This window comes from Drosophila ananassae, chromosome 2L (genome assembly GCF_017639315.1).
Source record: "Drosophila ananassae strain 14024-0371.13 chromosome 2L, ASM1763931v2, whole genome shotgun sequence".
Lineage (NCBI taxonomy): Eukaryota > Metazoa > Arthropoda > Insecta > Diptera > Drosophilidae > Drosophila > Drosophila ananassae.
In genome coordinates, this window is record NC_057927.1 from 9,942,785 (window position 1) to 9,970,673 (window position 27,889).

A 27,889-nucleotide genomic window follows, 5' to 3' on the forward strand; every position below is an offset into this window, starting at 1 on the left:
TTGATCCTCTGACTTCGATATCGGAATATTGAAGCGACGCTTCGAATTCCGCTCTGCTGTGCGCTTTGAATTGTGCTTCCAAAGATGTTAGGGGTGCCCATGAAAAGTCGAACTAATGTCTAAGAAACTATATTCCAAAACACTCTCACACACACACACACACCTATGTCTACACACATGCGCGCCCACACCCACACACATAAAACAAAACACATAGAGAATTTTCAAACCTCGGCCCAATTTCCTGTTTTTTTTTAATTTATTTAAATTTGTTAATCTTCTTTGAATATTTATGAAAACCTTAGTTCTATAAACTAAATGTATGTGGATTTATTATGTATCGATTTCAATTGAGTTTCAGCCTTAAAATCGTTAAGTTTAAGCCAAAATGATCTTCGCACAAATGAGTTACACCCGAAAAATAGCATTTAATGAAAATGTGCGACAGAGAAGACTCAGAGCAGCTAAGTCCTTGATAATTTATCATTTGCTCATCAACATTTGTGCTATAAAATATATTTATATAAACATGATTCTATCAGTACATCTTTATGTATGCGTCGATTGTGACTAATTTCATTTGTATAAAATTAATGAAAATTAAATATGGAAAATCCTTAAACTGAATTTTTTAGGACCAAACGGAGGCATTTTATAAGTTATTTTGTAAACCAAAAGTGCGCGCCAAAAATTCGCAATAATTACGAACTTCCTGTTACAAAATTTGTTGCCTACTTTTGCGTCGCACTTCACAAAAATATATTTTCCAAACGGTTAGACACACAATTTATATTTAATCATTTCAATTATTTAGTAAAACAAATGAAAAGGAAGAATATTTCAATTGCACGCTGAAATATAGGGAGGCAGAATGATCTGATGCGAAAGTTTGATGAGTTTATTATGATTTGATTTGTGTTAGACACACTTTTATGTATATTCTCCGTTGACCTAAGTTGCTTGATTGTAGTTAGTGACGTTTGTTTGTTTTATTTATTGTAATTCTTTAGTACCTCCTAGTTTAGTTTGATTATTTTTTTTATTAAGCCGCCTAAGTAATTTATTTATAATTTGCTCACAAAGTGAAACTCTACCTATCTCTGTCCCAAGCCGTACATCTACCTCTGTTTGTCTCCCTCTCTATCTCTCGCTCTCGCTCTGTCTCACACACTCACTTCTACACCACTTTCCCCACTATCTTTGTCTATGATACCAAAAAAAAAAAAACAAACAACAATTTAGAAACCAATCAAAAACCAAAAAAACAAAAGAAAAATTCTATTTCTCTGGGCTGATTTTCGTCCCGCTCGACGGGCTGTTGTGTGTTCTGTTCTTCTCTTTCTCGTTCTCGAACCGCAGGCAGCAGCGCCCGCCATCACCTATCGACCCCGCTGTCGACCTCGTCGTCGGCCTCGCCCCCGCCGCCCCCTTTCGGGATGCACCTGTCGGCGGCTCTGAAAAGCGAGTATCCTCTGCACTACATCCGCGCCGCCGGAAACGGCCACAGCTATCCCGCTGGCACGCCTCCCGCCCATGGCTACAATCAGGGAGCTACGCAAAATAGTGGATCCGGAGCTGGAGGTGGATCAGGTGGTGGAAACGGTGGAGGAGGTGGAGCGGCTGGAGGTCACAACTCACATCACACCATGTCCTATCACAACATGTTTACGCCGTCCCGCGATCCGGGCACAATGTGGCGGTGCCGGTCCTGCGGAAAGGAAGTTACCAACCGTTGGCACCACTTCCACTCCCACACCGCCCAGCGCTCGATGTGTCCATACTGTCCGGCCACCTACAGCAGGATCGATACGCTGCGTTCGCACCTGCGCGTAAAGCATCCTGACCGCCTGCTGAAGCTGAACTCGTCCATTTAAGGGCGTGGTAGGGGCCAGAGTACAGCCCACCATCGCTATTACTATCAGCAACATCAACATCAACAGCAACAGCAGCAGCAACACCGGCAGCAACAGCAACACCAGCAGCAGCAGCAACAGTCACACCAGCAACATCAACAACAAGTTTATTACAACTATAGCAACTATAGCCCCTACAGTCACAAATACAGCTACTTCGATAGGAAGAGTTTAATGTAGGGTTTTAAGAAGGATTTGCATTTGCATCTTCTCGCATTTAGTCGTCTGTACATTACCCACAGCTACCCAAGCAATAACCCAAACTAGTAGAACCGAAGATGCTAAAACTTAATCACATAAACACACATTAATGATAATATTAACTTTAACTTTGACACAGTCGTCCCATCAATTTATAGATGTATACAAGAGAAAATGAAAGAAACTATATAATGCTATATAAATGTGTATAACTAAAGAATATTAGGAAAAGGTTTCAGTTGCTAACTAAGATTAAAATGGAAAAGGCAGCGTACGAAGTTCGGGGTAGAATTGATGTAATCATTTTTTAAAGCTAAAACAAACCATTTCGAAGGTTTCTAAATGTTGTTTCCTAAAAACAATTTTAATGTAATAATTATCAGTAATGATAGAGGAAAGTCGAAGCAGAGGAATCACTTTTGGGCTAATTAAGCCAACGGGATCACCACCGAAGCAGAATCAGTGGGGTCACCAGGAGGATAAATACAACACAGCAACAGTCACCCACAACTACTACTCATACGAAGGTCACATTAGGTTTTAGTTTATTATACTATTTAGAGCGTAGCGTTAATCAATATGTTCTGCAGAGTATGCGACGGACGAGGGCTACTCAACCAACTACAAAGAAATTTTCATATACCTCAAATGCATTTCAGTTTTATTGTTGATTGCTTAATTTTAATCTATGTAGACCGTTAGCACTTACACATAAAACTACCATATAAACATGTATGTTATTTTAATCGGTTCCAATTTTATAGCCAATAGTTTACAAATGTTTTCCTCTTTTTTTTGTTTGTGTTCCCGAAATTTCTTATTGTGTCCTATAATTTAAGTAAAAGGTTTTAGGCTTAGTTCGAACCACTTGAACCACCTCATTTTCTTTTTAAGCTTGTTTATATTTATGGTCAAATTTTTATTTAGTTTAATTACACACCCGTATAAGAAAATCGATATGGCGCCTTCGCAAGTAAAAGATCATATCACGAAAATTAAAAAAAAAAATGAATGAAAAGATAAAAATTATTTGTAAAATTGCTTAACTGTCTGCTCAATTGGCAAGGAATCGGAAATTTAAAAATTAATTTCGACTAAAATTATCTACTGTCTTGCTTCTTGAATACAATAACCAAAACGTCCCCGCAGAGACGGCAAAAGTAATTAATTTTAAACATTTTGTGATAGACAAAATTATGTTTCGGCACAAAATAAAAATCAGCTATAATAAAATAAAATAAAATATAAAATTCAATGTGATATTTTCGGCACAAAACTTTACATAAACGACTAATGAAAAAAGAAAAGAATATAAAAAAAATGAATAGAAATAAAATATCAGAGGGTTAAAGCAACATTTGGATAAGGTTGCTCGCCCTTTGAATATTTATTTAAGAAAAGATTTTTGTTATAGATTTATTCAAAATTGTTATGTTTCGGTCCAAAGCACAAAATGTATAAAATTACTTCCTAGTTATCATTTAAAATTACTTTAACTTTAACTTTAAAATCTTGATTGATTTCCTAATATTAAGTTTCGTGCTCTGTTTCATATCCTGTATACTCAGAGCTTATAATTTTATTTAGTTTTACGTGAATTGAGTTGAGAAACTTTAAGCCAATAAATTACCACAAAATTAAAAACAACAGAAACAGCACAGATGTTAAGAAAAACCACTACTACACACAGATTTATGTACCAAAAATATAATAAATATGAAATTATACACAAAAAAACAAAACAAAAAATACAAAATCGAATGAAATCTAATGCAGCAAAAAAAACCAAAAGATACCGTACTACATAATGTTGCAAGGAACGTAAATGGATTTTTCTAAAATTTTATTCCATAACTAAGCATAAATCGTAAACAAAATATTTTTATACATCCATCTTGTAATCGGTCGAATTGAAGGACAGTCGCCAAACGATCCTGGGGCTGGAGGGTTGCTCCGCGGACTCCGCACTCCGGACTTGGATTTAAATCACAGATCTAATGTTGGTCCACTCAAATCGCGTAGAATGGCAACACACACAGCTGCGAATTGAACATTATTTTTGCTCTACACTTAACTCAATTAATCAATATGCAAATACAAATCCATTTGTAAATGTGTGGATGTGCGCACACAGCACAGCAATGGCAAATATTATTAACAGTTTTTCGTCGTCTACCAGCTTAAATAAATCAATCCATAAAGATCTATATATACCAAGCGAAATATATATTTCAAATTTATTCAAATTAAAATCAAAATATAATTCACTAGCAGCATTTAAATGTCAAGCAAAACCAAATAAAATTTATGATTATTATTATTACATATATCAATACCACTCGTTTTATGTTTTTGCCCTTTACGACCTCGTCCCTTTTTGGAAGCACAATTCACTTCGCTAGGTGGGGGACTCAGTTTGGGTTCGGGGGCTTTGTTTCAGGGGTCAACCTTTAAATTTTCAGGCAAATTCAAGGATGTAATTCGCATGCTAGGTAACCATGTGCGGTTAGGTAAGTAGGGTAAGTACGGAAGAAAACTAAAAATAAGTATTTAAAAAATTAATCAAATCAAAAAAGTATTTAAAATTATAGTTGTTAAATTCATCTCAAAAAAGAAACCATAGATGAAAAATTATAAAATCTTATAACCGTGTAAACTATCCACAACCAAAATAAAAACCAATCAATCAGTTATTGGAATAAAATGTTGTTTGAACTACTTTATGTTTTTTTACTAAACTTTTTACTTTTTTTTTTACTTTTTTTACTAAACTTTCAATTTTTAACGTTTAAATCATCTATGTAACTTTTGAAGTTTAAGATAAAAAATTATATTTGATTTTGCGTAAGTTTGTTTTCTGTTTCGGAGAAAACTACAATACTGTATACTAAGAAATAATTCGATTAAATAGATAAAAATACTGCGAACAAGAGCCTAATAATGTTTTTCGATAAAATAGAATGAAATCATTTCTTGTATTTAAAGACTTCATTCAAAAGTACCGCCATATTTCCAAGAGTTGCCACACCGTTTTTCAGACTATCGTATCTTAATAAAGTTCCATCTCTAAACACAAGAAAAATGCCATACCACAAAGATGAATGGTATTTTTCCAACCATTCCAAAAAAACACAATATTGGCAAGCAATAATTTATTTTGTCCATTTATTTGAATTCCAATGGGTGTTTGTGCTTTGCGACTCAGTTAAGAAAAACTACACCGTCAGTATTTTAGAATCGTAAAATACCAAAATCAAACATATCGATGATTTTCCATCTCTAACAGCCCGCTTTTTCGCAAATACACCTCCACTTTGCTAGTGTGCGTGACCAGATAAAAGATAAAAGGAAAACAGACGAGGAAATACGCGGGAAGTGCAGCTAAAACGCCAGAAATTTCACGCGCAACTATTAGCCGAAATAAACAGCGTAAGTGGGGCTGAAGTGCGGACCCTATTTGGCGATAAATGCAAAGCGTTGTGCACCGAAAATTTTCGCATAAATTTGTGAAATTTGTATGCGTCTGTGACCCTGTATGTGTGTGTGTGTGTGAGTTCTGGTGTTGAAAAAATCTATCTCTTCGCACGCATTTCACCCCCCGTTTTTGCGTATTCATTTGATATCTCCCCTCTCTCTGGGTATCATCTGTGAGTAGTGAGTGGGTATGTGTTCTTTGCTTTCGTTTTTTAATTCTTTGTTTATATTTACGTATAGTTTGTTTGGCTGCGTATTATTATTTGTTATTGTTGTTACCCGACGGCGGATGCTCTTCCCGATGTGATTTATTAATAGCGTTTATAAATAGTACTCTCGTTCTCAGAGAGCGGCCCGACGCTCCCCAGCTCCGCACACACAGTCGTTAATCAAAGTGCCATAATTTTTTACGACCTGCCAAGGCCCACCATCCTAACCCTTCGGATAGACCGTGGAATGGCAAGGAATACCTCCTTTCGGAGGGCATATTGCGCAAATAATTGCAAACAAATTATTTTTTAGAAATTCAATCAGCTGGAGAAGAGCTTTTTTTTACAAAACAGACCAATTTCAAGGTGAAAACATGGGTGTTTTGTTAAGAAATGGAATTAATAGCCACTTAGCCACATATGTCGCACTTCGTGGAGCGCAATTACTTTTTATGGATTTTGCGACTTACATGTGTAATAAAATGTTAAAGGTCTGCTCCTGGGGATTGTTATTTCAAAGGTTACTTTTCCAATAATTATTAAAATATATGGAAAAATTGGTTAAACAGAAATCAGTACTTCGTACTTCCCTCGTTGAATATTACACCTCCTACGGGATGATGTCTTGATTGCTCCGTTCATAAATTTGACGTAAATTGCCTTATTTAGAACGGCAGGCAGGCGGGCACTAGGCACCCACATAAATATGTACAGATCTGAGATCTCCACCCGCAATTCCACCTTCTCGATCTGGATCTCCTCTCACTGGTGGCTCTCCACCTTCGGCCAGAGATGTTCTTCGGCCAGTTGATTTTTGGCGCCCGTGTGGATCGGTCGAGTGGCGGCGGAAAATTGTTCGTTTGGCCTTTGGAAAATGTGCCGTGCAAAGGCGTGTGTTTATTTTTAGCCAACGTGCTGATTTCCACACTCCCAGAGCTCCCCCTAGCTGGTATCGAGAATCGACAACTGCCCAACTAATTGCACATCATCTTCCGCTGGAAATACTCTCAAAACTCTTCTGGTCTTCTGGCCGGACATCCATGGATGCGGTTATATAATCCCACAAGAGATACCAGATCGAAATGCCAAACAAATTTCAGAGGAAAGTCTCTCCCATGAGCGGGGGAGGAGTGGCAAGGGCCTCCAGCGTCTCCTCCTCTCCCAGCAATCAGCCGCGGAAGCGGGTGAAGCGCTGCTGCCGCAACTTCGTCACCTTTATGTGCACCCAGGTGGGTGTGGGCGCCCTGATCGTGATCTACGCCATATGCGGAGCCTTCGCGTTCATGAACATCGAACGGCAGTTCATCGACGGAACGGCCGACCAGGTGCTGGAGATGCGCCAGAACTGTTCCCAGCAGCTGTGGAGCATCACGGAGAAGCACAACCTGATCGACCGTCGCAAGTGGTCGGAGGACACCAACGCCGTGCTCCGGGACTACCAAGCCCAAATAGCCGATGTCATCAAACAGGGCTATGTGGGCAGGAGCCCTGAACAGATTTGGAGCTTCCCGGCGGCCCTTATGTTCTGCCTATCGGTCATAACCATGATTGGCTATGGAAACATGGTCCCAAGAACGCCCTGGGGCAAGGGATTCACGGTGATCTACGCCAGCATCGGTATACCCTTGTACATACTGTACTTCCTCAACATGGGACGGGTTCTGGCCAGGTCCTTCAAGTTCCTCTACCGCTCCATGCACGACTGCACCCAGGAGCATCCGCACTTGGACCGCCTGGACGCTCTGGAAGGCGGTGTTAGCCTGCCTCGGAAGAAGATCATTGTGCCCTCCACTGCCTGCCTGTGGGTGATATTCTTTTACGTGCTCACTGGCACCGTCATGTTCGCCAACTGGGAAAGGTGGAGCTTCCTGAACAGCTTCTACTTCTGCATGACGTCGCTCTGCAAGATCGGCTTTGGGGACTTTGTGCCGGGGGCATCGCTAACCACTGCTGCGGATGTTAACGCAGCCACTCAGAAGCTGCAGGAGGACATATCCGCCGATCCGAACGAGCTGGCCCAGCTGCAGTCCGTGGCCGCCGACCAGCACTCGAAGCTGGCCATCAATTTCGTGTACATGCTGCTCGGCATGGGACTAGTGGCCATGTGTCGGAACCTAATGCGAGAGGAGGTCCGGGTGAAGCTGCGAGAGATGCGCGAGGACGCCAAACTCTGCATGGAGGACACGCGGCTGCGTTTTGTGGGCTGCTGCGGGAGTCCCCGGGATGGCTACGATAGCGACTACTACTAGGGTTTAGCAAAGACTTTAGGTACCTTTAGGATTTTTATTTTGTTCTATTAGTTTCGTTACAAGATCGTTTAGTTCTTCCGTCATAAGCGGCAAGCGCCCGCCCGTCTACAATTGTTCTCTACTAAAAGTGTCTCATTGCTTCTCATTGCACTTTCCAAGTCTCTCTACTCTACTGACCCATTTCGCTTCGACCACTCAGCTCATCATTGATCAATTCCTGCAACTGCAAGAGCGGATTCGAAACTTCGAGGGCATGCTTGGCGGCGGCAGCGGGGAGCGTCTGTGCACGCCAAGCACTTCGGCCGGTCCCTTCCGCATCTTCTCCGTGGCCGGCTTCCAGAATCGGGCCAATGACATCGTCTACTGTCCGCCGATTGTACGCCAGCAGGCGCAGCACGTCCCCGAAGACTCCACGGCCATCATCTACTTTGGTGGCGACGTCCAAGACTTTCCGGAGAGCATGGAGACGAACCGCGACAGCAGGGGCTACATGAAGTACAACCTTGAGAACTCGGCCATCTTGCTGCGCGAGGCATTCCCCAGGTCGCACATCATCGTTATCCGGCCAGTTCGGTTAGTCTAATATAAAATATTAATAAATATTTTATTAATTAATTGTATTATTTGAACAGCATGGAGTTTAAGACATTCAGCTGCTTTGACAACTTTGTGAGGGGCAACAATGCTGGTGTTCCGGATCATACTCCAATGAATCATGCCCTACAGCACCTGGAAAAGTATGTATTATTATCTGCTCTCTAGATATTAGATCTAATAATTTTTTTTGGCTTTCAGGTTGCTACAAAACCTATCGCAACGCCTGATCTCCATACCCGAGAACGAGATACTCGATCAAGCGGCTCAGGCGGCGGCAGCTGCGGCGGCTGTGGCTGCTGCTGCTGCGGCCGCTGCTCTGACCCTCTCCAACGCCACCGTCAACGCGGAGTCCAACTCGCAGTCCTCACCGGGCAATGACAGCAGCCAGGACATGGACATTGATATCCTGCAGGTGCAGGAGAACGTCACAGTTGATGCGGACGGTGCGGTTATCTTTCCGATTGTCGGAAGCGATGCGGCCGAGTTGGTGAACAATGTCACCGGAAATAATGGCAACAGCCACCAGGAGCAGGTCAACAACCACCAGGAACAGGCCAACAATCAGGCACAGAACGCGGCGGCCATCAAGATGGCTTCAACAACAACCACATCCAACAATATCGAGCACCAGAACAATGATTGCAGCACGGGGCAGACGAGGCAGGCTTCAGTTGTCAGTGCGAGCCCAGCAGCCACTACTTCGGGCGCAACGGCAACGGTCACCAGTGATAGCAATCCGTTGTGGTGGCGGGAGAACCTAAACCTGGACAAGTCGAAGCTAGTTCTGATTGGCTTCAGCAAGGGCTGCGTCGTTCTCAATCAAGTGAGTGGCTTTTGGTTCGTTTAGAGATGGAGTACTTGTTTGCCCAAGTGTTTTCTCCAAATCCAGTCACGGGATTTAATTTTTTGTTTTTAATTCATTTCCAGTTCATCTACGAGTTCCATTATCTGAAGACTCTAACGCCCGATGACAGCAGCATGTGTCGGCTGCTCTCACGCATCTCGGACATGTATTGGCTCGATGGCGGCCACGGAGGGCAGAAGAACACATGGATCACATCGCGCAGCCTGTTGGAGACACTCACGCGCATGGGTAAGCTACTCGAGATGTGCCAGCACCCGCAATGTCAACTAACCAAGTAACACTTTCAAGCAGGCATGAACATCCACGTCCATTTGACGCCCTACCAGGTGCAGGACGATCGGCGCCCGTGGATTCGGAAGGAGGAGAAGCTGTTCACAGAGATGCTGAGGCGGCTGAATGCGCCGATCACGCGGCACTTGCACTATGACAACCAGCCGGCCAATCTAATGACCCACTTCGAGGTGCTCCAAGCCTTCTGCCAGCATGTCCACGCTCTCAACCAGCAGGTACAGCAGCATCAGCAGCAACAGCAACAGATCCAGCAGCAGCAGGGCGTTGGAGGTGGTGGCATCAACGATCAGTCAGCGTCTACAAATAATGGAAGCAACAGTATCCTGGAGGCCAGCGAGGAGGCAAAGTGACAGCTTCAACTGCATCCGCATCATCACAGGCGTCGCTTGCACGCAATGCGCAAGGGAACTGCCGCTTTGAAGCGCCAGCAGGTCGCCCAGCTGCGCCAGCACCATCGGCAGCTGCTGGCCAACACTCCGGAGCTAGCGCTGGCCTCCACCTCCTCCTCGCGCATAGCTGCAGCACTGATCTCCTCGGCGGTGGCATTGAGCGCCTCATCCGCGAGCATTGTAAATAATCATCATCACGGCCATATGCAACAACAACAACAACAACAAAACCAACAACAGCAGCAACAAAACCAGCCACAACAACAGCAGATTCGCCATCATCCGCACTCGCCACACCAGCAACTGCAGTCGCACCGTCACCACCATCATCATCACTCGCACCACCACCATCACCACCACAGTCACAGTAACAGCCACAGCCACAGCCACTCGCAGCACCACCATCACCATCAGTGTCGCTCGAAACGCAAACTGCAGAAATTGTATTATACGCTTTGCCGTTAGATCTGTAACTTAACTTTATATATGTATACTTGTATGAGAGAACGTTTCTTAAAACCACCAACCATCACAGGCACCCTCAGCTAGTTATAGTCGATTCGCCCCTTACGAAGTCATGTCTATTTTATTTTCTGTGTTTTTTGTACATGTATTTATTTATTCCCATCTCTGTGTTTCACCAATATCTCATTTTTACAATTGGCCCAAAATTGAAACAAAAATCTCATCAGTGCAATAATACACATATACAAACCTCTATATCTAATATATATATTTTTATATATATTCTTATATTTTTTTAATCCCATCTTATGTATACAAACACTCCAAGCTAGTTATTTATAATTGGATAATATTTGTGATTTACGCACATTATGTAAACTTCGTAAATTAGCGTGACTCAAGCAATTTTCGTTTTAAGTACCACCAATTTAAATTTACTCCCCTCCCCCAATGAATTTAACTATCATTCGCACAGTCGCATCAACCTAATCCCTAATCAGTCTAGACCACACACGCCCCCACTAAATCCTAAAATGATTAAGTATTACTTAGCGTTAATAAGATATACTTTAAGTGTCAACTGGCAAGAAGAACCGACGACAAAACAAATAGTACTTTATTTAGAGCGATCTACAGATCAAATTTGTGAGGCGAGGAGTCGATCCACGTCTCCACGCCCCATACGAAGTAGTGTACGTATGTAGTTTTCTTCTGATTGTGCTGGACAAGTCAAATAAGTACTCAATGCGAATAAAGTAAGGTTCAAGATCGATAAATAATTGATAAATAAATGGCGCGCGTTCCTTATACTATATATCAATGGGGAGCTAATTACTGCTTCCGCTTATTCAACAGACAAGACAGAGAGACGGCTCCAGACTAGACTATAGCTGGGATTAATTACACAAAATTTCGTACCTTTGTAGAATTTGCAGTTCAAAATTGCTTTAAAGTTTGTCAGTGTCAGTGTAAATTTTACGGCTTAAAATTCACAAAACATAAAAATTGTAGACAAGAATCGCGTAAATTAAAAACTAACAGTCGCTCTTGCATATATGTATGTAGATATTAATTGAACATTATAAATGAAAACGCTCCGAATTTGAAACCAAAAACAAAAAAAGTTCTAAGAAAGTCAAGCAAAGTAATCGACTAAAAGAGTTCCCAATGTAAATTCTACTACTGATTTATGTGAGTCTGGTAATAAAACGATTAAGCATTAAAATGTTTATTATTACTTTTTGGGACATTTTTTATAAACAGGATCTTCCTCGTACTTCTGGGATTCACTCTTTTTTTTTATTCAATCTACTTACTTTAAAATAAATTACAATCTATTGTACTCGTACAAAAAATATCGCTTGTGATGCGCCAGACAGCTTCATCCTTGAGATTGTGTCCTGGGTGCAAAGGTGGATTTAAGGGAGGGGGACAGGGATTTGGGTTAGGGGTTAGGGGACGCTACGCGCAGTCATTTTGGCATTTAACATCAGTCGTCCACTCGTCGCTTCCATCACAGCAGTCGCATACATGGTCGTTCACACGACTACTGGCCACGTAGACGTCCAGGCCCCGGCCCGTAAAATGCCGTTTCTGGTAACGACAGTAGAACTTGCCCTTCGCGCAGGCGTTCGTGCTTGGCTCGTCGCTGCCATCGCCCTCGCAGTCACAGTAGTTGTCGTTTAGGTGATCAAATGGGATCTCCTTGGAGCCGTCCAGGCACCGGAACTTTCCCTCGAAATTTGGCTTATAAGCATCGTAGTCAAAGAGACGGGTGCCCCTAAAATGGAAATAAGAATGAGTTTTAAGAACTTGACTAGCAAACATGCAAGAAACCCTTAAACATGTTTCAAGGGCTTCATAAATGTTGTCTCATCGTTACTTTTCAGAAAACATACAGTATAAGTAACATTTTAGCCTAGAGATTAGCATTCATAGGTCAATTTAAATATAAAAAATAATTAGTTGTTAATGCTTTTTAATTAGCAACAGTCCCTAAAAACACAACAGTGAGACAATTACAGCGTTTTGGAAAAAATGTCTCCTTCAATTACCGCACAATCTTGATGGCATCCTCATCCTTTTGACCTGTGATCGGGACAGCTGCTACGCCACCGGCGCCACCGCCTCCTCCGCCATCAAACTCGTCCGCATCGCGCTCCTTCTTACCCAGCGACTGGATCATCTGTTGGTGCTTTTTTCGCAGTTGCTGCAGATTCCAGGGAGTTGGCACTCCAGGCAACTGGTTCAGCGAGAAGGCCTAGTTATTGTTTTTCAAATTAAGCTTCTCCGAGTCACATCGTCAAAGGGCATTGCTTACCTGGTAGGCGATGAAGGAGATCCCCACCAGAAAGATGAGCAGCAGGAACATCTTCGACTTCTGCTTGTAAAATGGTTTGTAGTAAATGTTTTCCCTCTTCACCCACGTCTTCCGCATATTGTCCTTATGTCTTTTGTTTTTTGGTCCTGGAATGGGTCTTGCTAAAAAACTATGTTTTGTTTATGGAAGCATTGTATTTGTTGTTTTTACAGAGTTGCCACGCTTCCACCATTTCATTGCATAGGGCTGGAAAACGCCAAAAGTTTATCAGGGCTGTCGATGCTCTGAAATACATAAATTTAAATTTTAAATGTTTGATGGCTTAATAAAAAAATATATTGTTTTATTTTATTGATATTTCAAAATAGCGACGTTAATTTTGTTTATACATCTTTAATAAAAATTGTTTCTCTTCATATTCAATTGGTACAGTATTTTATACATAGGTTTATATTATAAACTTTATAATGAATTTGAAAATAAAAAAAAAACCCACTAAGTCTTTAACTTTAAAATACCAGTTTATTACTACAAATAGAATTTAATACAACTAAATCGAAACAATTTTAACCTAAAATCCTATCCCCTTTAACAGTTTTTTCGCTAATCTGCAAACCGCTGATTTAAACATAATGACAAATTTTCTTTAAAAAAATTAACGAAAATAAATAACAATAAACATTGCATTTTAATCCTTGATTTTTATTTTTTGGGCGGCAATGGAAATTCGAGCATGCAGTGTGAGCGGCAACAAGACATTATGAATGGAAAAGACGGGAAATAAATAAATTCGAATGGCGATGAACTTTTTTTTTTAAAAGAGAGATTAGGCGGCTTTAAGGAATGCCTCATTTTTGTACACCTCGATCACATTCTCGATTATCTCCCATTGGTTCTCGCGGGTGAAGTCCTTGACCAATGGTTTGTACCACATGGAAGATTCATCAGATTCGTCAGTCAGTGGGACCTGAACGCCATAGGTTTGCAGGGCCAGCGAGAGGCAACCGATGGCCACATGGGTGGGTTTGTACTTGAGAATATTGGCGCTGTGGTGGAAGTCTTGTAAATAGGAGGCAGCCGCCTTGGCGATAGGAACCGAGTTCCAGACCTCGGGGCCTACCCAGTCTTGAAGGGTTTTCATGTAGTAGAGAAGATACTGAAAATGATAGATGCAATTATTGTGGAGTGATAATCTCAATAAATGCTAGCCTCTTACCTTATGAGCCAGATCAATATTAAGATCGAAGCCCAGAGTGCGGGTTATAAGAAGCTCTGCCTGGACGATAGCATCGCGCATCGACCAGTACTCATCATTGAGATCCAGTGGAGTACTACCACGGTTTAAAGTACAATATGCCACGTTGATCACATCCCGTATCTTAACGGTTTCGTCATCCTTGATTTTCCCAGCCAAATAAAGGGACGAAGCCGCAATTAGCTGGGTAAGAGGTATAGGATCAAGTAAAAGAGCATTTAAGATAGGAGCTTAGTATATGTACTTACGAACTCATCGTAGTCACTGGGCTTCACCTCGCGAAAGAAGCGATGATAGACAATGGCAGCACAGGCAGCCGTCAGAGGTTTCATTTTAAGTTTGGCGGCGCATTCGAAGATGTAGTGGGGGACCAGTCCAGGCTTGTTTAGCTTGCTGAAAGGGGGTGGTAATGGTGGATCATGATTACTTTAGTCGGAGGTCCTAGCTCACCGATAGTCTATGGGCTTGACGGTCTGTGCCTTGTTCGACTCCACGTGCTGCTGCAGGGACATTACATCCAAAACGTTCTTCATTGTAATACAAAGGTTTTATTTATCCAAATAAAATAAGCGCTTTGTGAGTTCGTTGCCACTAACAAGACTTGATTGCAGCGCTCTGGTCAGCTGTAATCTGAAGTCAATCAGATTCCGAATCGCCACAGAAAAGTCGAGACTCCACTAAACCGGTTCGACGAAGTTGAAAAACGAGCGGTGCAGACACTATGCAGTGCAACGATATTGAGAGTGAGATTGTTACCTGATGCGCTCAGGAAAACTAACGGAGTGACCGGCTAAACGTCAGCTGATAGGATTTCACAAAAATGGTGGCCAACTTTGTTTGGAAAACTCCAATTCGGCGACCCATATTTTTCCTTATAGTCATCTGGTCTAGGCAGTGTTGGCTAACAAAATTTGAAATATTTAAATTAGTCAGCTATATAGGGCTGTTATTTAAGATTTAAATCAAATAAGTTAAACAAATATTCAAACTCCCATTAGGTGCTTCTTATTTATAATATAGGATATAGGAATGTTGGCGAAAGCAAAGGACATTAAAATAAATTTTATTTTGACCCATAATTGCTTGTCCCATTTCGTTTAAGTCGTGCCTATAGAATATATATTATTTTATTACATGGAATATATCCTACTATATTTCAACCCTGAGTTTGTCAAATTTTTCTTAGTGTAATGAGCGATAACTGACTTATCGATAGCTCCCCCATCGCCGCCAGCTGTTTTTTATTGCACCCCTCCACCCACACATACAGTTATTATCATTGCGAAAACCAAGTTCTGCAGCAGTTACATTTTTAAGAGCCAGCGAAAGCAACAAATCCGCCACAGCCAGTGGAAGATGGATCAATAACAGGGCTAAACCCTCAACAGTGTCCGCTAATTGGATTCCCACAATTGGACACCCACAAACCCCAGGAAGCGGAAAACTCTGAACGCTTGAAGCGTTTGCCAGATACACAAAACAAAGAAGGAAAACTGAATCTAAAGATGAAAGCAACCAAATCGAGAGCTGCTCGTCTGACCAGCTTGACGGAAGATGTGACTACCGTGCCCGAGGATGCACCGTTTCGGGCACGCCTTCATTACCTTTTCACTCAGATTGAACGGGAGTTCGAGCAGCTTTACCTGGAGAATCAACACTGTAAGTAGTCTTTAGTTCTGGAAGTACTAAGCTATCCCAGCTAAGCTATCCAATAATTACAGTGCAGGAAAAGTTGGATAATGCCACAAGCAACAGGGACTTAAAGGAACCCCAGCAGGAGCAGAGATCTACCGCCGGCGGAGTCATCAGTGCTCAGCCCTCGTCCACAGCTCTAGCCACGCCACCCATACAAACGGAGGATGGAGGCGCCAGCTTTTTGGCTGCCGCTGCGTCTAGCACACACAAAACACTGAAGGCCAAACTGAGTAGCGCCACCGGCGGCAGCAAGGCCAAAGCCAGCAATAAGATCAAGGCCCAGACGAGTCGCATTGTATCCAGCTTTAAAGCTCCAACGGTGGTCAGCACGGTGGTGCGAGAATTCGCCGGCCATAAGGACGGAATCTGGCAGGTGGCCGCCAAGGCAGGTCAACCTATAATAGGCACAGCCTCTGCTGATCATACAGCTTGCATTTGGGGCGTTGAAAGTGCCAGGTGCTTGCTGCAGTATCAGGGGCACGCAGGATCTGTCAACTCCATAAAGTTTCACCAGCAACGGGATCTTGTCCTTACCGGAAGTGGAGATGGTACCGCTCACATCTGGCAGGCGGCCGTTAATTGGGAGGTGCCCAAGTAAGTAATCAAGAAAAACTTTATAAACAATCTTAGACTGAATCAATGAATCATTCAGGAAAGGACACTCATCCGAGGAGGAGTTAGACGACAGCGACGAACAGGTTGAAGACCGCGATCGCGTAGACACGCTGCGCACACCGCTCTGCGAATTTACTGGCCCAGGTGGTCATCTATCGGTGGTTGTGGCCGCCGACTGGCTTTCCTCCATGGACCAGATTATCACAGGCAGCTGGGATAGGACGGCCATTCTTTGGGACGTGGAGACTGGTCAGCCGCTGCAGCCACTTACTGGCCATGACCATGAATTAACACACGTTTCGGCCCATCCCACACAGCGACTGGTGGTTACCGCATCTAGGGACACCACTTTCCGTTTGTGGGACTTCCGCGAGGCTATTCCCGCAGTGTCTGTATTTCAGGGCCACACAGAAACCGTCACGTCGAGTGTCTTCGCCAGGGACGACAAGGTTGTGTCCGGGTCTGATGATCGGACGATTAAAGTTTGGGAATTGCGCAATATGCGCTCCGCCCTGGCCACAATTCGCACGGATTCCTCAGTCAATCGATTGGCCGTATCCACCGGAGGAATAATTGCCATCCCACATGACAATCGGCAAATTCGTCTCTTTGATTTGAATGGCCAACGTGTGGCCAGGTTACCGAGAACCAGTCGGCAGGGCCACCGACGCATGGTGTCGTCGGTGGCCTGGGCGGAAGAACCTTTGTTGGATTGCGACCTTTTCTCCTGCGGATTCGATCGTCGCGTCTTTGGCTGGTCCATCGTCCTCCCGAAGGACAATTGAAGGTGGCTGAAGCAGTGAGCTGCTAAAAATAAAAAATAAGGACTATGGAGGAGCAGGAGCCGTGCTCCGCAAAATGTCTTGTATCTCGAAACGACCATTCTCCGGGGATGCTCGTACTTATGTGTAGCCGTTTATTATAGATCAAGTATTCAAGTATTATGCAGACTCTTTCAAGATGTTTTAGAATCTATATGTCGCCCTATGAGTGTAATTATCGTTGCTTTTGCCAAATAGTCGTGGCATTCACGTGCTGCATGTACTACAAACTATCATTGTTATAGCATATATGTACATGGGGGTTGGGATTGGAATCGGAGCGATACGGGGGATGCGAATGTGGACTTCCAGTTCCAATTTTATCTGTGTTTTATTATCAAATACATATTTTAGGTGTCTAAGGCATTGACGTTATACCAAACATTGAATAAACATAATCATTAGCCCGATTTATAGCCGGGTATATCATAATTAATAAATTTGTTTTTTTTTTGTGAGAAAAAACAAAAATTTATTATTATATAGTAGCTTACAGTTAAGGCAATATGGATACAAGTTATAACGATTTAAATACGACCACCATCTTGCGTGTCTTTGGAATAGAATAACCTTCAGAGCTACAGGTGCACGAATTTAAGCACCAGCAGCCCGATAAGGATGCCCACTTCCAGCACGATAATGAGTATTAGAATGATCTTGTTATAGAGCACCTCCCGGCTTAGCTTCCGAATGATGGCTCGAGACTTGGAAAGATCCTCGTCGGCATCCTCCAATCGGCGTGTGGTGCGCAATAGAGACTCCCGCTGCTCTCCCAGCTCGCCCAGAACCTATGACGGTCAAGGATCATAAAAGTTAATACGTTAATATATGTACATTTTTCTGGAACCTACCTCCGCCCCCATATTCTCAGTTTCAATGGCAATCTGGTTAGAGCGTTGGATACTCTCCCCCGTCCGTTGAAGCACGTCGTAGGTGTTGGCCACCAACTGAGCCTGTCGTCGCTCGTGGTCGCCACTGCCAATGGGCAGCTGGCTGTAGCCGGCGTTGGACATCCTTTCAGATAAATTTAGAGTAACTTAAATGCGTATTGATAGTTGCAAAAAATATGAATAGTATAATAATCAAAACAAAGGCAAAGTGTGACCGTCCTGACTAATGTAAGGGAAGGGCTAACGCGTTTTCTCCTTTCGTTGTGAATGGCACCTGTTGATTTTTAAATTCAAATTTAAATTTAAAATTTCCTATTATATTATATCATGTCTAATACCAGCCAAACAACTAATCGTTCGGAAATGACATACGTTTTGTGATTTTGCAGATATAAAAATATAAATATTAAAAAAAAATATTTAACTTGAAGAAAATAAATATTTCAAATCTATTTGAAGTAAATTGTACCCAATATTTTCGATATTTACAATGCTCAATATTTCAATATTCAATACATTTTTAAGTTTTAATAAAATAAATTAATTGGATTACAAAGGAAATGAAATGTTTAAAATTGTAAAGAAATGATCAATTGCTGGAAACGATGGCAGTCTCGAGTGGAAAGACATTCAAAAATAGAAATAGGTAACGTCTATATTTATCAATTCCTATTAATTTTGATTAGTCTGGCTAGTGGTCCTTTCTTTCCCTAACCAAGTTGCTGGGCCGGACAAAAGGGGCGATTTATTATGCTGACAAACCCAAAACAAACAACTGTCAATATCAACTTGTCTTATCTAGACCAGGGAATTACTCGGTTGAAGCGTTATTAATTTAAATTGATAGTGCCTTTGATCGCAGGGAGGCAACGAGGAGGGTGGCTACGCAATGCGGACATTTGAACATTTGTTCTACTCGAGGATTTCGACTTTAGTACGAGTATTTTTCGATTTCTAATGCCTGATAACAGCCCTGATCATACATAGTTAGCATGCCCGTTTCCCGAGAGAACCGAGAGAGTGGTGAGACGACAGCACGGATAGGCACTACCGCTTTGGGGATCTCGGGTCGTCGCAGCGAGTGCCAAATTTAAACGCAGACGATCGCTTGCGGCGGGCAGACGTGTTCTCCGCTTGAGATACAGATACACCGTCACGAATACAGATACTCTCGCACGGCAACAAACAAGTTCTAAATTTATCGTTCGCGGGAATCGAATCTGGTGTCTCTGACATTAAAAAGCGTTTTCGGAGCTAAGAAGGTAAGCGAATTGACCGAATAATCCGAGCAGAACGGGTTCAAGGCAGCCAGTCTTGTATCGAAAAATGTATGTCGTCTAGTTTCTGGCAAACAAAAGTGTTATTCAAGTTTTTTAATTCAAACACGTGCTCTAAAAGCTAGGGAGTGGACCAGAAATTCCAACAAAAGATACATTGGCTGCACTTTCAGCACGTGATATCTGGCTAATGAAAGCGACTACTAAGCTGGGGAGGCGGGTCATGGGGGGCGATTCACCTGTCATGGGACCCGCTGTTCAAACACCGCTCCCACCTGCCAAAAGTCACAGCTAAAGTCAGAGCGCGAGATACTCAGATACTCGTACTTGTGCTACAGTAGCTCTATCTCTAGCTGAAACCGCGGGTATCTCTCAGATACGCACCCAACGTCAGTAGCGGGGTGAGTCAGTATGAGTGTTGCGAGTATCTGTGAGTCGCGCTCTCTTACAGAGTCGCGAGTTTTCGAGTTTTATGCAATCATGAGGTACAATATCATGTGATATTTTCGAGGCTCCTCAGCAGCTGTGTGGAAAATCTTTTTTATTTTCTTCTTCTGGAGAGGAAACAGCGCAGCCAAGAATAAAAAGCTGGACTTGAGTACCTCAAGTAGCTCCAAATAGCAGCCAATAAATTCCAGTCGATTATGATTTATGGATTGCTCTATAAATTATCTTTAGTACTTCCACCGATCAATCAACTTTTGCTGATTAGCCAAAGCAACGGAGCGGGCACCGTTTATGAATGGAAAATCTGAACGGGTCGAGAAATCTAGAAATCCCTGATCTGGAGTATATAGTATTTGGTTCACAAGTGGTCGTCGTCTGGGGTATTAATTTATAATACCCCTGCACTCGAGCCGTGATCTCCAGTTACGTAACTCTCCAGTGCAAGCTTTTCGGAAGTAATCAGGCATTGCTTTTCAATCACTGCATTCAATATTGAATAAGTTTTGCTGTTCAGAACCCTCGATAAAAGCCAAGCTAGAAATTCAAAAATTCTAACCTTTTTTAGGCACAGCTTTTCTAAAAAGTGTTTTTGAAAACTTTACTTGTGGGTTTGTAGAAATTAGTAGTTAAGTGTGAATGGATAATTATCGTGCCTAAAAAAGGCTTTTAGAGCTCGAGGTACGGAATTGAAGAAAATCAATTGACAATTGGCGTTAATAAACGATGAGTGAGGGGTCTGTTCTGTATATATAAATATGGTACTGGTACATCTATATATTTTTACCGCCTTGAGCCGTGCGATCGCCACCATATGTGGCATATTCATGTACATACGCACAGTATATAGTGATTTTATATACATTGGCGAGTTCTTAATTACCCGCAGTGGAAAAAATGGAATTGTCATAAAATTGAGTACAAGGCATAGTAAAAAAAAAAAGTAGAAGTTCGTAAACGAATTAAAAACAAATAGCAGCGAGAGGGAAGCTCAGTGAGAGAAACAAACAAAACAGAGCGAAAAAGTTAACGAAACTTCGTAGCGATATTAGCCTACCCACACATGGGCGTGGGCCGCTCCCCCAAAAAGGGGGTTGACAATGTCGTTCTCTGACTGTACGTCTCCCTATCCTCTGCCTCTCTCACTTCGATTAAATGTGATTAAGGCTCACCCACAATTCGCGTGTGTCAGCCAGGAGCAGCAATTCTAACAATACCAGCATATAAACTACAGTTAGACGTGCTTAAGTGGGTTTTTTTCTTAATAATAGAAGACTTTTCCTTTAAATATATATTTTTGAGATAACGGACTATTAGATTTGAACGACAATTTTAAAAATAATCAGATAGGATTGACAGATAAGTTTTTGAGATTAAAATGTATCTATGCTGCTCAAAAGTATGCTTTATTTTAATCCTTTTTATTGCTAGAAACCTACGTCCATCTTAGAAATTAAATCTCCATCTTAGAAATTAAAATTATTCTAAATTAAAAATAAAATAGTGTGACATTTTGAATTCGGAATTGTATTCCAAAAATACTGATTAAGCTTATAGAAGCTAGACTGTATTGAGTTGGGGCCTGCACCCACACATACAAGGGCACACCCGAGTCCACTCACGAAAATGACCAGCCAAAAGGGAGCTGGGGGGCTGGTGGCGGGAGAGGAGGGTGGAGCAAACGGCATTGGCGACGTTGCTTAGCGCTTAGTTGTTGTTTTGAAGTTGAACTGGTTTACAGTTAGCTCACATCGGTTGATTCAGCTGCGCTATCGCCACCGCCGCCACAATTTTATTTCAATTTTTGTTTTCAGCCACTCAGTTTCAGTGTTTTTTCGTGTTCGAGCTGTGCGTGTTGTGCTGGGCAATTGGATATTCATTCGTTTAGTTTTTGTTGAATTTATTAAAACGAAAGTGCCCTCGTCGAATCGTCAAAAAGCAGTCCAACAGGCGAGTTACATCTGAATTACCTGTTCAATTAACTGGTTTTGAAATACAATCGTATGAGTTCTGGCTACTGTGAATGTTTATAAGATTTCAATTACAAAGTGAGTCCGAAGTAAATAAATATTTACAATGAAATGTTTTGTTTGTCTGAGAATTTAGTTTATCCCCAATTGCATTGTCTGTGGAATGTTCAACCTGTATATATACAATATATACTTACACATTAACACCTGCCCGCATATCATTTTGCAGTGACTGTATTGGTTTGTGTCCGGGCTAAGCAAATTTCCGCCTTGGAAGGCGATAAAGACATCAAAGGAGCGGCATTTTATTAAAACCTTAATCTATCATTGATTCAATTAAGAATGCAAGCAATTTAGTTTGGTCTGTTCTCGTTGATAACTCTTTAAAATGGTTCAAAGTTTAAATAACCTTCAACGCATACAGGGTCTGGTAGTTATTGGCAATTAGCCGCATTTTATTAGAGGCCAGTCCATAATGGAGGTGTTTTCTCAGCGCTTCTGTTTTAGCCACACGCCAATAGTCTGCTAACAATGCGATAAAAATAGGTTGAAACAATGGGCCAGCTCACATACGAATATCATCTTTAATGACCCGCAAATGGCCTCATATATGTACGTAATTAATAGTAAGAGCAATTAAGGCTGCGAATTTCATGACTCTGCTATAATTAGCGTACTGGCGACACCCCAGCTATTGGCTCTTGCTCATAAAACGCGAGAGAAGAACAACAAAGCTCCATTCCACTTATTTGTTGGACTGATAAAAGTGCCAAAGTAAGCGAAAAAAAGAGCTGAAAAGGCTAGAACAGTTCACAAGATATGAGCCGGCAAGGGAAGCAACAGGCGATAGGGCGCATCAAGTGGATCGCATTCCCCGGAGAACTTGATACCGTTCATGATATGGGGGAACGCGAATCCCCAGTTCAAATCCGACAGTAGCTACTGCAAAAGTTTGGCCATGTGATTGATGAATCTAAAAGCAGGCAACAATGTCTGGGGGTTTTCGTTGGCCATCTATGACGTCCTCTTCCATCTGGCTGTTGGCCAATAGTCTGGGGCCATCGTTTGTTATTTTAATGCTGTTTTACAAATGACTTGAAAGACCCTACACTGAGAAGAAAGCAGTTTATGATTTTTAATTGCAACAGGATTATACCATATGATATTGGTCTTAAATTTATGAATCTATGTTGAAATTTATTTAAAAATGTATTAAAAAAATATTTGTTATGAATATTAGTACCAAATATTTTCAGTGCATGTTGCTCATGTACTTATATACGATTTTATGTAGCACATCACATATAACACATCATACGTTTTATAGCTACGGCGAAAAAGCAAAAGCTAATTCACTCCTGGGGAAAAGGGGGACCGGGAACCATAATGGGGACCAGGGACCCATTAAAGTTCGATAATGTGCGGGGCTGACGTCGCCGTGTCGTTGACTGTGTGTGTCATTTGTGTGTACATTCTGAGCCAGACCACAGACTAATTCCCTGCCCAGGACCTGCCCCACCCCCTGCACAAGTGCGTCACTTCAGAGTGGCGACCTAATTAAATCAAAGACAGTAATTGCTTACATTATCAGAGTTCCACCGATTTTGGGAGTAGTCAACTCCATTTGCACACGGCCTGGTACTTTTCGATAAAGAGTTAATTATCAGTTCATTCGTTCAGCCACTATTTCTATCTTGTATGATTTGTATCTATATGCCCGCATATGTTTTTCCTGTAATATTTTTTGTCAGTTTTACTTGGAACTTGGAAGAGTGCATTATGAGTCGAAAAGGCGATAAGACGTATTTTCTTGAGCTGTAAATAATATTGCAGGGAATTTTAGATAACTTAAGCAAATAACTCACGACTGCGACGTAAAGTACACAACGAGAGTGACATTTTCAGAGCAGCTGCCTTTTTTATCAGCAAATATTGAAACTTGAAAAAATCTCGAAACCAAGAAAAAATCACAAATTTTGTCCTCGAACAGAATGTTTCATTCCCTTTGAGAGTTGTTTTCTGGTTAGTAACAAAAAAGTTCTTGTATGACGTAGCCCTAAGCTATTAATATATTTGTACAAACACAAGTACGATTAAGTAATCTAAATCTAAGAATCAATATTCTACGATCTTATAATCTTGTGGATTCAAATATTCAAAAAACAAAATAACAATTTTTATATTTTCTTAACGATCAAATCGAAGTTACGTGCTATTACTGCTTAATTTTTTATGAACGTGACTCGGGAACCTAAAATATATTGAGCTTTTATTGAATTATTTGGTTGAACTCTCCGACTTGGCGGAAAACCTACCCAGTGATGTGCTTCTGCCAATTTCGAGCACCATATGGAACTGAAAATAGAGTGATTGTCTTTCCACACCAAAGAAAAACAAATGAAAGACAAATAAATTAAATGGCTAGCAAAGCCAGCCAGCGAATTTTGTAGATAAATATACATACTATATGCTTTTATTGGGGGTGAAGACGCTTTTATGTGCACTAAAAGAAATTATATTATATCAGAGGCATTTAATTATTTCTTATGTGTCTAATTTTAAAAATTAAAAAATACATAGAAGATTTAAATACTTTGGAGCAATTTATTTGGTAAATCCAAGGGTGAGATTCGAAAATTCTGCGTTTTTGTTTATTGTTTCGGGGCCCAGACCGAAAAACAAATCACGTTGGCTAGCTATTCTTTATTTTAATTGCTAGTCTGCGGAATGCGAAATGCTGAATGTTGAAACTAACCCATTCTTTCCACCTTCTATTTGTTTCATCCACAGGGAACGTAAACAGTCGCCAAGATGGGGGACATGTTCCGAAGTGAGGAAATGGCCCTGTGCCAAATGTTCATTCAGCCGGAGGCCGCATACACCTCCGTCTCGGAGCTGGGTGAAACCGGCTGTGTGCAGTTCCGCGACGTAAGCAAGGATTACATCTTTAAAAAAAACCAAATTAATCAAGCTATTTCTTACCCTTAGTTGAATGTCAACGTGAACGCCTTCCAGCGGAAGTTCGTGACCGAGGTGAGGCGCTGTGATGAACTGGAGAGGAAGATCCGGTACATCGAAACGGAGATCAAGAAGGACGGCATCGTCCTGCCTGACATCCAGGATGATATTCCTCGTGCCCCCAATCCACGTGAGATCATCGATCTGGAGGCTCATCTTGAGAAGACCGAGTCGGAGATGATTGAGTTGGCTCAGAACGAGGTGAACATGAAGTCCAACTACTTGGAGCTCACCGAGCTGCGCAAGGTTCTGGAGAACACCCAGGGCTTCTTCTCCGACCAGGAGGTGCTTAACCTGGACTCCACCAACCGTGCCGGCGGAGTGGATGAGGCTACCGCCCAGCACCGTGGTCGTCTGGGATTCGTGGCTGGTGTGATCAACCGGGAGCGTGTGTTCGCCTTCGAGCGCATGCTGTGGCGTATTTCCAGGGGCAACGTCTTCTTGAAGCGCTCCGATCTGGATGAGCCCCTGAACGATCCAGCCACTGGTCACCCCATCTACAAGACCGTCTTCGTGGCCTTCTTCCAGGGCGAGCAGCTGAAGAACCGCATCAAGAAGGTGTGCACTGGATTCCACGCCTCCCTATACCCTTGCCCCAGCTCGCACAACGAGCGCGAGGAGATGGTGCGCAATGTCCGCACTCGCCTGGAGGATCTGAAGCTGGTTCTCAGCCAGACTGAGGATCACCGTAGCCGTGTTCTGGCCACCGTGTCGAAGAACCTGCCGTCGTGGTCGATCATGGTCAAGAAAATGAAGGCCATCTACCACACGCTCAATCTGTTCAACATGGACGTGACCAAGAAGTGCCTGATCGGCGAATGCTGGGTGCCAACCAAGGATCTGCCTATTGTGCAGAAGGCTCTGTCGGACGGATCCGCCGCCGTGGGCAGCACCATTCCCTCGTTCCTGAACGTGATCGATACCAATGAGCAGCCACCAACCTTCAACAGGACGAACAAATTCACTCGTGGCTTCCAGAACCTGATTGATGCCTATGGTGTGGCCTCCTACAGGGAGTGCAATCCCGCACTGTACACCTGTATCACCTTCCCCTTCTTGTTCGCTGTGATGTTCGGCGATTTGGGCCACGGTTTGATTCTGGTTCTGTTCGGCGCCTGGATGGTGCTCAGCGAAAAGAAACTGGCTCGCATCCGCAACGGCGGTGAGATCTGGAACATCTTCTTCGGAGGTCGTTACATCATTTTGCTCATGGGTCTGTTTGCTTGCTATACTGGATTTGTCTACAACGACATCTTCTCAAAGTCAATGAACGTATTTGGATCGCGTTGGGTGAACAACTACAATACCTCCACCGTTTTGACGAATCCCAGCCTGCAGTTTCCACCCAATACCTCTGCCCAGGGCGTGTATCCGTTTGGACTTGATCCCGTGTGGCAGCTGGCCGACAACAAGATCATCTTCCTCAACAGCTTCAAGATGAAGCTCTCCATCATTTTCGGAGTGCTGCATATGGTTTTCGGTGTCTGCATGTCGGTGGTGAACTTCACCCACTTCAAGCGCCCTGCATCCATTATCCTGGAGTTTGTGCCCCAGATTCTGTTTCTGCTGCTGCTCTTCGGCTACATGGTCTTCATGATGTTCTTCAAGTGGGTCAGCTACAATGCCAAGACTAGCTTCCAGCCCGAGACCCCTGGATGCGCTCCTTCCGTGCTGATCATGTTCATCAACATGATGCTGTTCAAGAACACTCCTCCCCCCAAGGGATGCAATGAGTTCATGTTCGAGGCCCAGCCCGAGTTGCAGAAGGTGTTTGTCCTGATTGGCCTGTGCTGCATTCCCTGGATGCTGTTGGGCAAGCCCCTCTACATCAAATTCACACGCAAGAACAAAGCTCATGTAAGTGTGCTATAAAAATACATCTGTATTCGGTTTTAAGTAACTCCTTCTCTTCCAACAGGCCAACCACAATGGTCAGTTGACTGGCAACATGGAGTTGGCTGAAGGCGAGACCCCGTTGCCCACAGGGTTCTCCGGAAACGAGGAGAGTGCTGGTGGTGGCGCCCATGGCCATGACGATGAGCCCATGAGCGAAATCTACATCCACCAAGCCATCCACACCATCGAATACGTGCTCAGTACCATCTCTCACACCGCCTCCTACCTGCGTCTCTGGGCTCTGTCTTTGGCCCATGCTCGTAAGTATTTCCCGAAAAAAGTATCCAAATGGTGGATTTAATATATTTTTACTTTTCGCAGAGCTTTCCGAGGTGTTGTGGAACATGGTGCTGTCCCTGGGTCTGAAGATGTCTGGTGTGGGTGGTGCCATCGGCCTGTTCCTCATCTTTGGCGCATGGTGCCTGTTCACCCTTGCCATCCTGGTCCTGATGGAGGGTCTATCTGCCTTCCTTCACACCCTGCGTCTTCACTGGGTGGAGTTCATGAGCAAGTTCTACGAGGGTCTGGGCTACGCCTTCCAGCCCTTCAGCTTCAAGGCCATCCTGGATGGCGAGGATGAGGAGTAAATCCATCCGAATGTGCTCAAACTATGTACAATTATCAGCGAACCTTGTTTTCCCCCCGATTATTTGTTAAATGTTTTTATTTTTTTGTTTATTTTTTGGATATTGTCAGTATTGTGGTGCTCTTCCCACATTTGTTTGTATTCCATGTGTTTTTAAAGTATTCCTCACCTGAGTTGTGCCTAGTATTCTCAAAAACTGTTTCAAAAGCAATAATTTGATATTCATTGTTATAAATAAATACTTATACGTATTGTAATAAATATGCAGCAAAGAAGAGAACAGCGAGAGTGTTTGATTTTCAAAGTTAATTTCATTAATTTTTTCAAAAATCCATGTTGTTTTTAATATTTTAGTTTTAGGTTTTGATGCAGACTAAAAGGAAGTTAGGATTTTGATGCAGAATGGCGGGAAATCCACCCAGCAAAACGTTTAAGGTATTCCGCTTGAG

At 42.6% G+C, this 27,889-nt stretch overlaps 8 protein-coding genes across 12 annotated transcripts in view; 5 read left to right on the plus strand and 3 right to left on the minus strand.

The window, feature by feature from the left end:
* LOC6500885 (sex determination protein fruitless) overlaps window positions 1–2,816 on the plus strand; it is a 123,525-nt gene extending 120,709 nt beyond the window's left edge. Inside the window, exon 8 of the mRNA XM_032456039.2 lies at window positions 1,360–2,816. Within this exon, the coding sequence (XP_032311930.1) occupies window positions 1,360–1,874 (515 nt within the window). The 3' untranslated portion in view covers window positions 1,875–2,816. The remainder of the gene's footprint in view (window positions 1–1,359) is intronic.
* A 2,966-nt stretch (window positions 2,817–5,782) lies between these two features.
* LOC6500887 (potassium channel subfamily K member 2) lies at window positions 5,783–8,319 on the plus strand. Of its 2 annotated transcripts, none has more exons than XM_001954074.3 (2): window positions 5,783–8,065; window positions 8,246–8,319. In XM_001954074.3, exon 1 carries the CDS (start codon window positions 6,880–6,882, stop codon window positions 8,044–8,046), a length of 1,167 nt encoding a protein of 388 aa, XP_001954110.1. In that variant the 5' UTR covers window positions 5,783–6,879; the 3' UTR covers window positions 8,047–8,065; window positions 8,246–8,319. The 2 variants fall into 2 exon arrangements, with proteins under 2 accessions (XP_001954110.1, XP_032307695.1); XM_032451804.1 differs by having other exon boundaries at window positions 8,206–8,267.
* LOC6500888 (putative cyclin-dependent serine/threonine-protein kinase DDB_G0272797/DDB_G0274007) lies at window positions 8,300–11,878 on the plus strand. The gene is given in 5 exon segments (XM_032451802.2): window positions 8,300–8,619; window positions 8,679–8,783; window positions 8,842–9,466; window positions 9,571–9,736; window positions 9,800–11,878. Coding segments are annotated over 5 exon segments (2,070 nt in total). The 3' UTR covers window positions 10,654–11,878.
* On the minus strand, window positions 11,866–13,205 carry LOC6499697. Of its 2 annotated transcripts, none has more exons than XM_014910703.3 (3): window positions 12,974–13,205; window positions 12,708–12,895; window positions 11,866–12,433 (listed from the first exon to the last, which is right to left on the minus strand). In XM_014910703.3, exons 1-3 carry the CDS (start codon window positions 13,088–13,090, stop codon window positions 12,115–12,117), a joined length of 624 nt encoding a protein of 207 aa, XP_014766189.1. In that variant the 5' UTR covers window positions 13,091–13,205; the 3' UTR covers window positions 11,866–12,114. The 2 variants fall into 2 exon arrangements, with proteins under 2 accessions (XP_014766189.1, XP_001954112.1); XM_001954076.4 differs by having other exon boundaries at window positions 12,708–12,913; window positions 12,974–13,203.
* Window positions 13,206–13,654: 449 nt separating this feature from the next.
* On the minus strand, window positions 13,655–15,133 carry LOC6499696 (cyclin-Q). Its single transcript, XM_001954077.4, has 4 exons — window positions 14,679–15,133; window positions 14,477–14,621; window positions 14,190–14,411; window positions 13,655–14,129 (listed from the first exon to the last, which is right to left on the minus strand). Exons 1-4 carry the CDS (start codon window positions 14,759–14,761, stop codon window positions 13,800–13,802), a joined length of 780 nt encoding a protein of 259 aa, XP_001954113.1. The 5' UTR covers window positions 14,762–15,133; the 3' UTR covers window positions 13,655–13,799.
* Window positions 15,134–15,369: 236 nt separating this feature from the next.
* On the plus strand, window positions 15,370–17,791 carry LOC6500889 (WD repeat-containing protein 37). The gene is made up of 3 exons (XM_001954078.4): window positions 15,370–15,887; window positions 15,950–16,517; window positions 16,576–17,791. The coding sequence occupies exons 1-3, from the start codon at window positions 15,734–15,736 to the stop codon at window positions 17,321–17,323; spliced, it is 1,470 nt and encodes a 489-aa protein (XP_001954114.1). The 5' UTR covers window positions 15,370–15,733; the 3' UTR covers window positions 17,324–17,791.
* LOC6499695 (vesicle transport through interaction with t-SNAREs homolog 1B) lies at window positions 17,673–18,489 on the minus strand. Its single transcript, XM_032452361.2, has 2 exons — window positions 18,211–18,489; window positions 17,673–18,147 (listed from the first exon to the last, which is right to left on the minus strand). Exons 1-2 carry the CDS (start codon window positions 18,370–18,372, stop codon window positions 17,938–17,940), a joined length of 372 nt encoding a protein of 123 aa, XP_032308252.1. The 5' UTR covers window positions 18,373–18,489; the 3' UTR covers window positions 17,673–17,937.
* Window positions 18,490–19,319: 830 nt separating this feature from the next.
* Window positions 19,320–27,720, plus strand: LOC6500890 (V-type proton ATPase 116 kDa subunit a1). Of its 3 annotated transcripts, none has more exons than XM_014911291.3 (5): window positions 19,320–19,511; window positions 24,731–24,868; window positions 24,929–26,815; window positions 26,877–27,114; window positions 27,176–27,720. In XM_014911291.3, exons 2-5 carry the CDS (start codon window positions 24,752–24,754, stop codon window positions 27,439–27,441), a joined length of 2,508 nt encoding a protein of 835 aa, XP_014766777.1. In that variant the 5' UTR covers window positions 19,320–19,511; window positions 24,731–24,751; the 3' UTR covers window positions 27,442–27,720. The 3 variants fall into 3 exon arrangements, with proteins under 3 accessions (XP_014766777.1, XP_001954116.1, XP_014766778.1); XM_001954080.4 differs by lacking the exon at window positions 19,320–19,511 and adding an exon at window positions 21,769–22,018; XM_014911292.3 differs by lacking the exon at window positions 19,320–19,511 and adding an exon at window positions 21,769–21,920.
* Window positions 27,721–27,889: the final 169 nt, after the last annotated feature.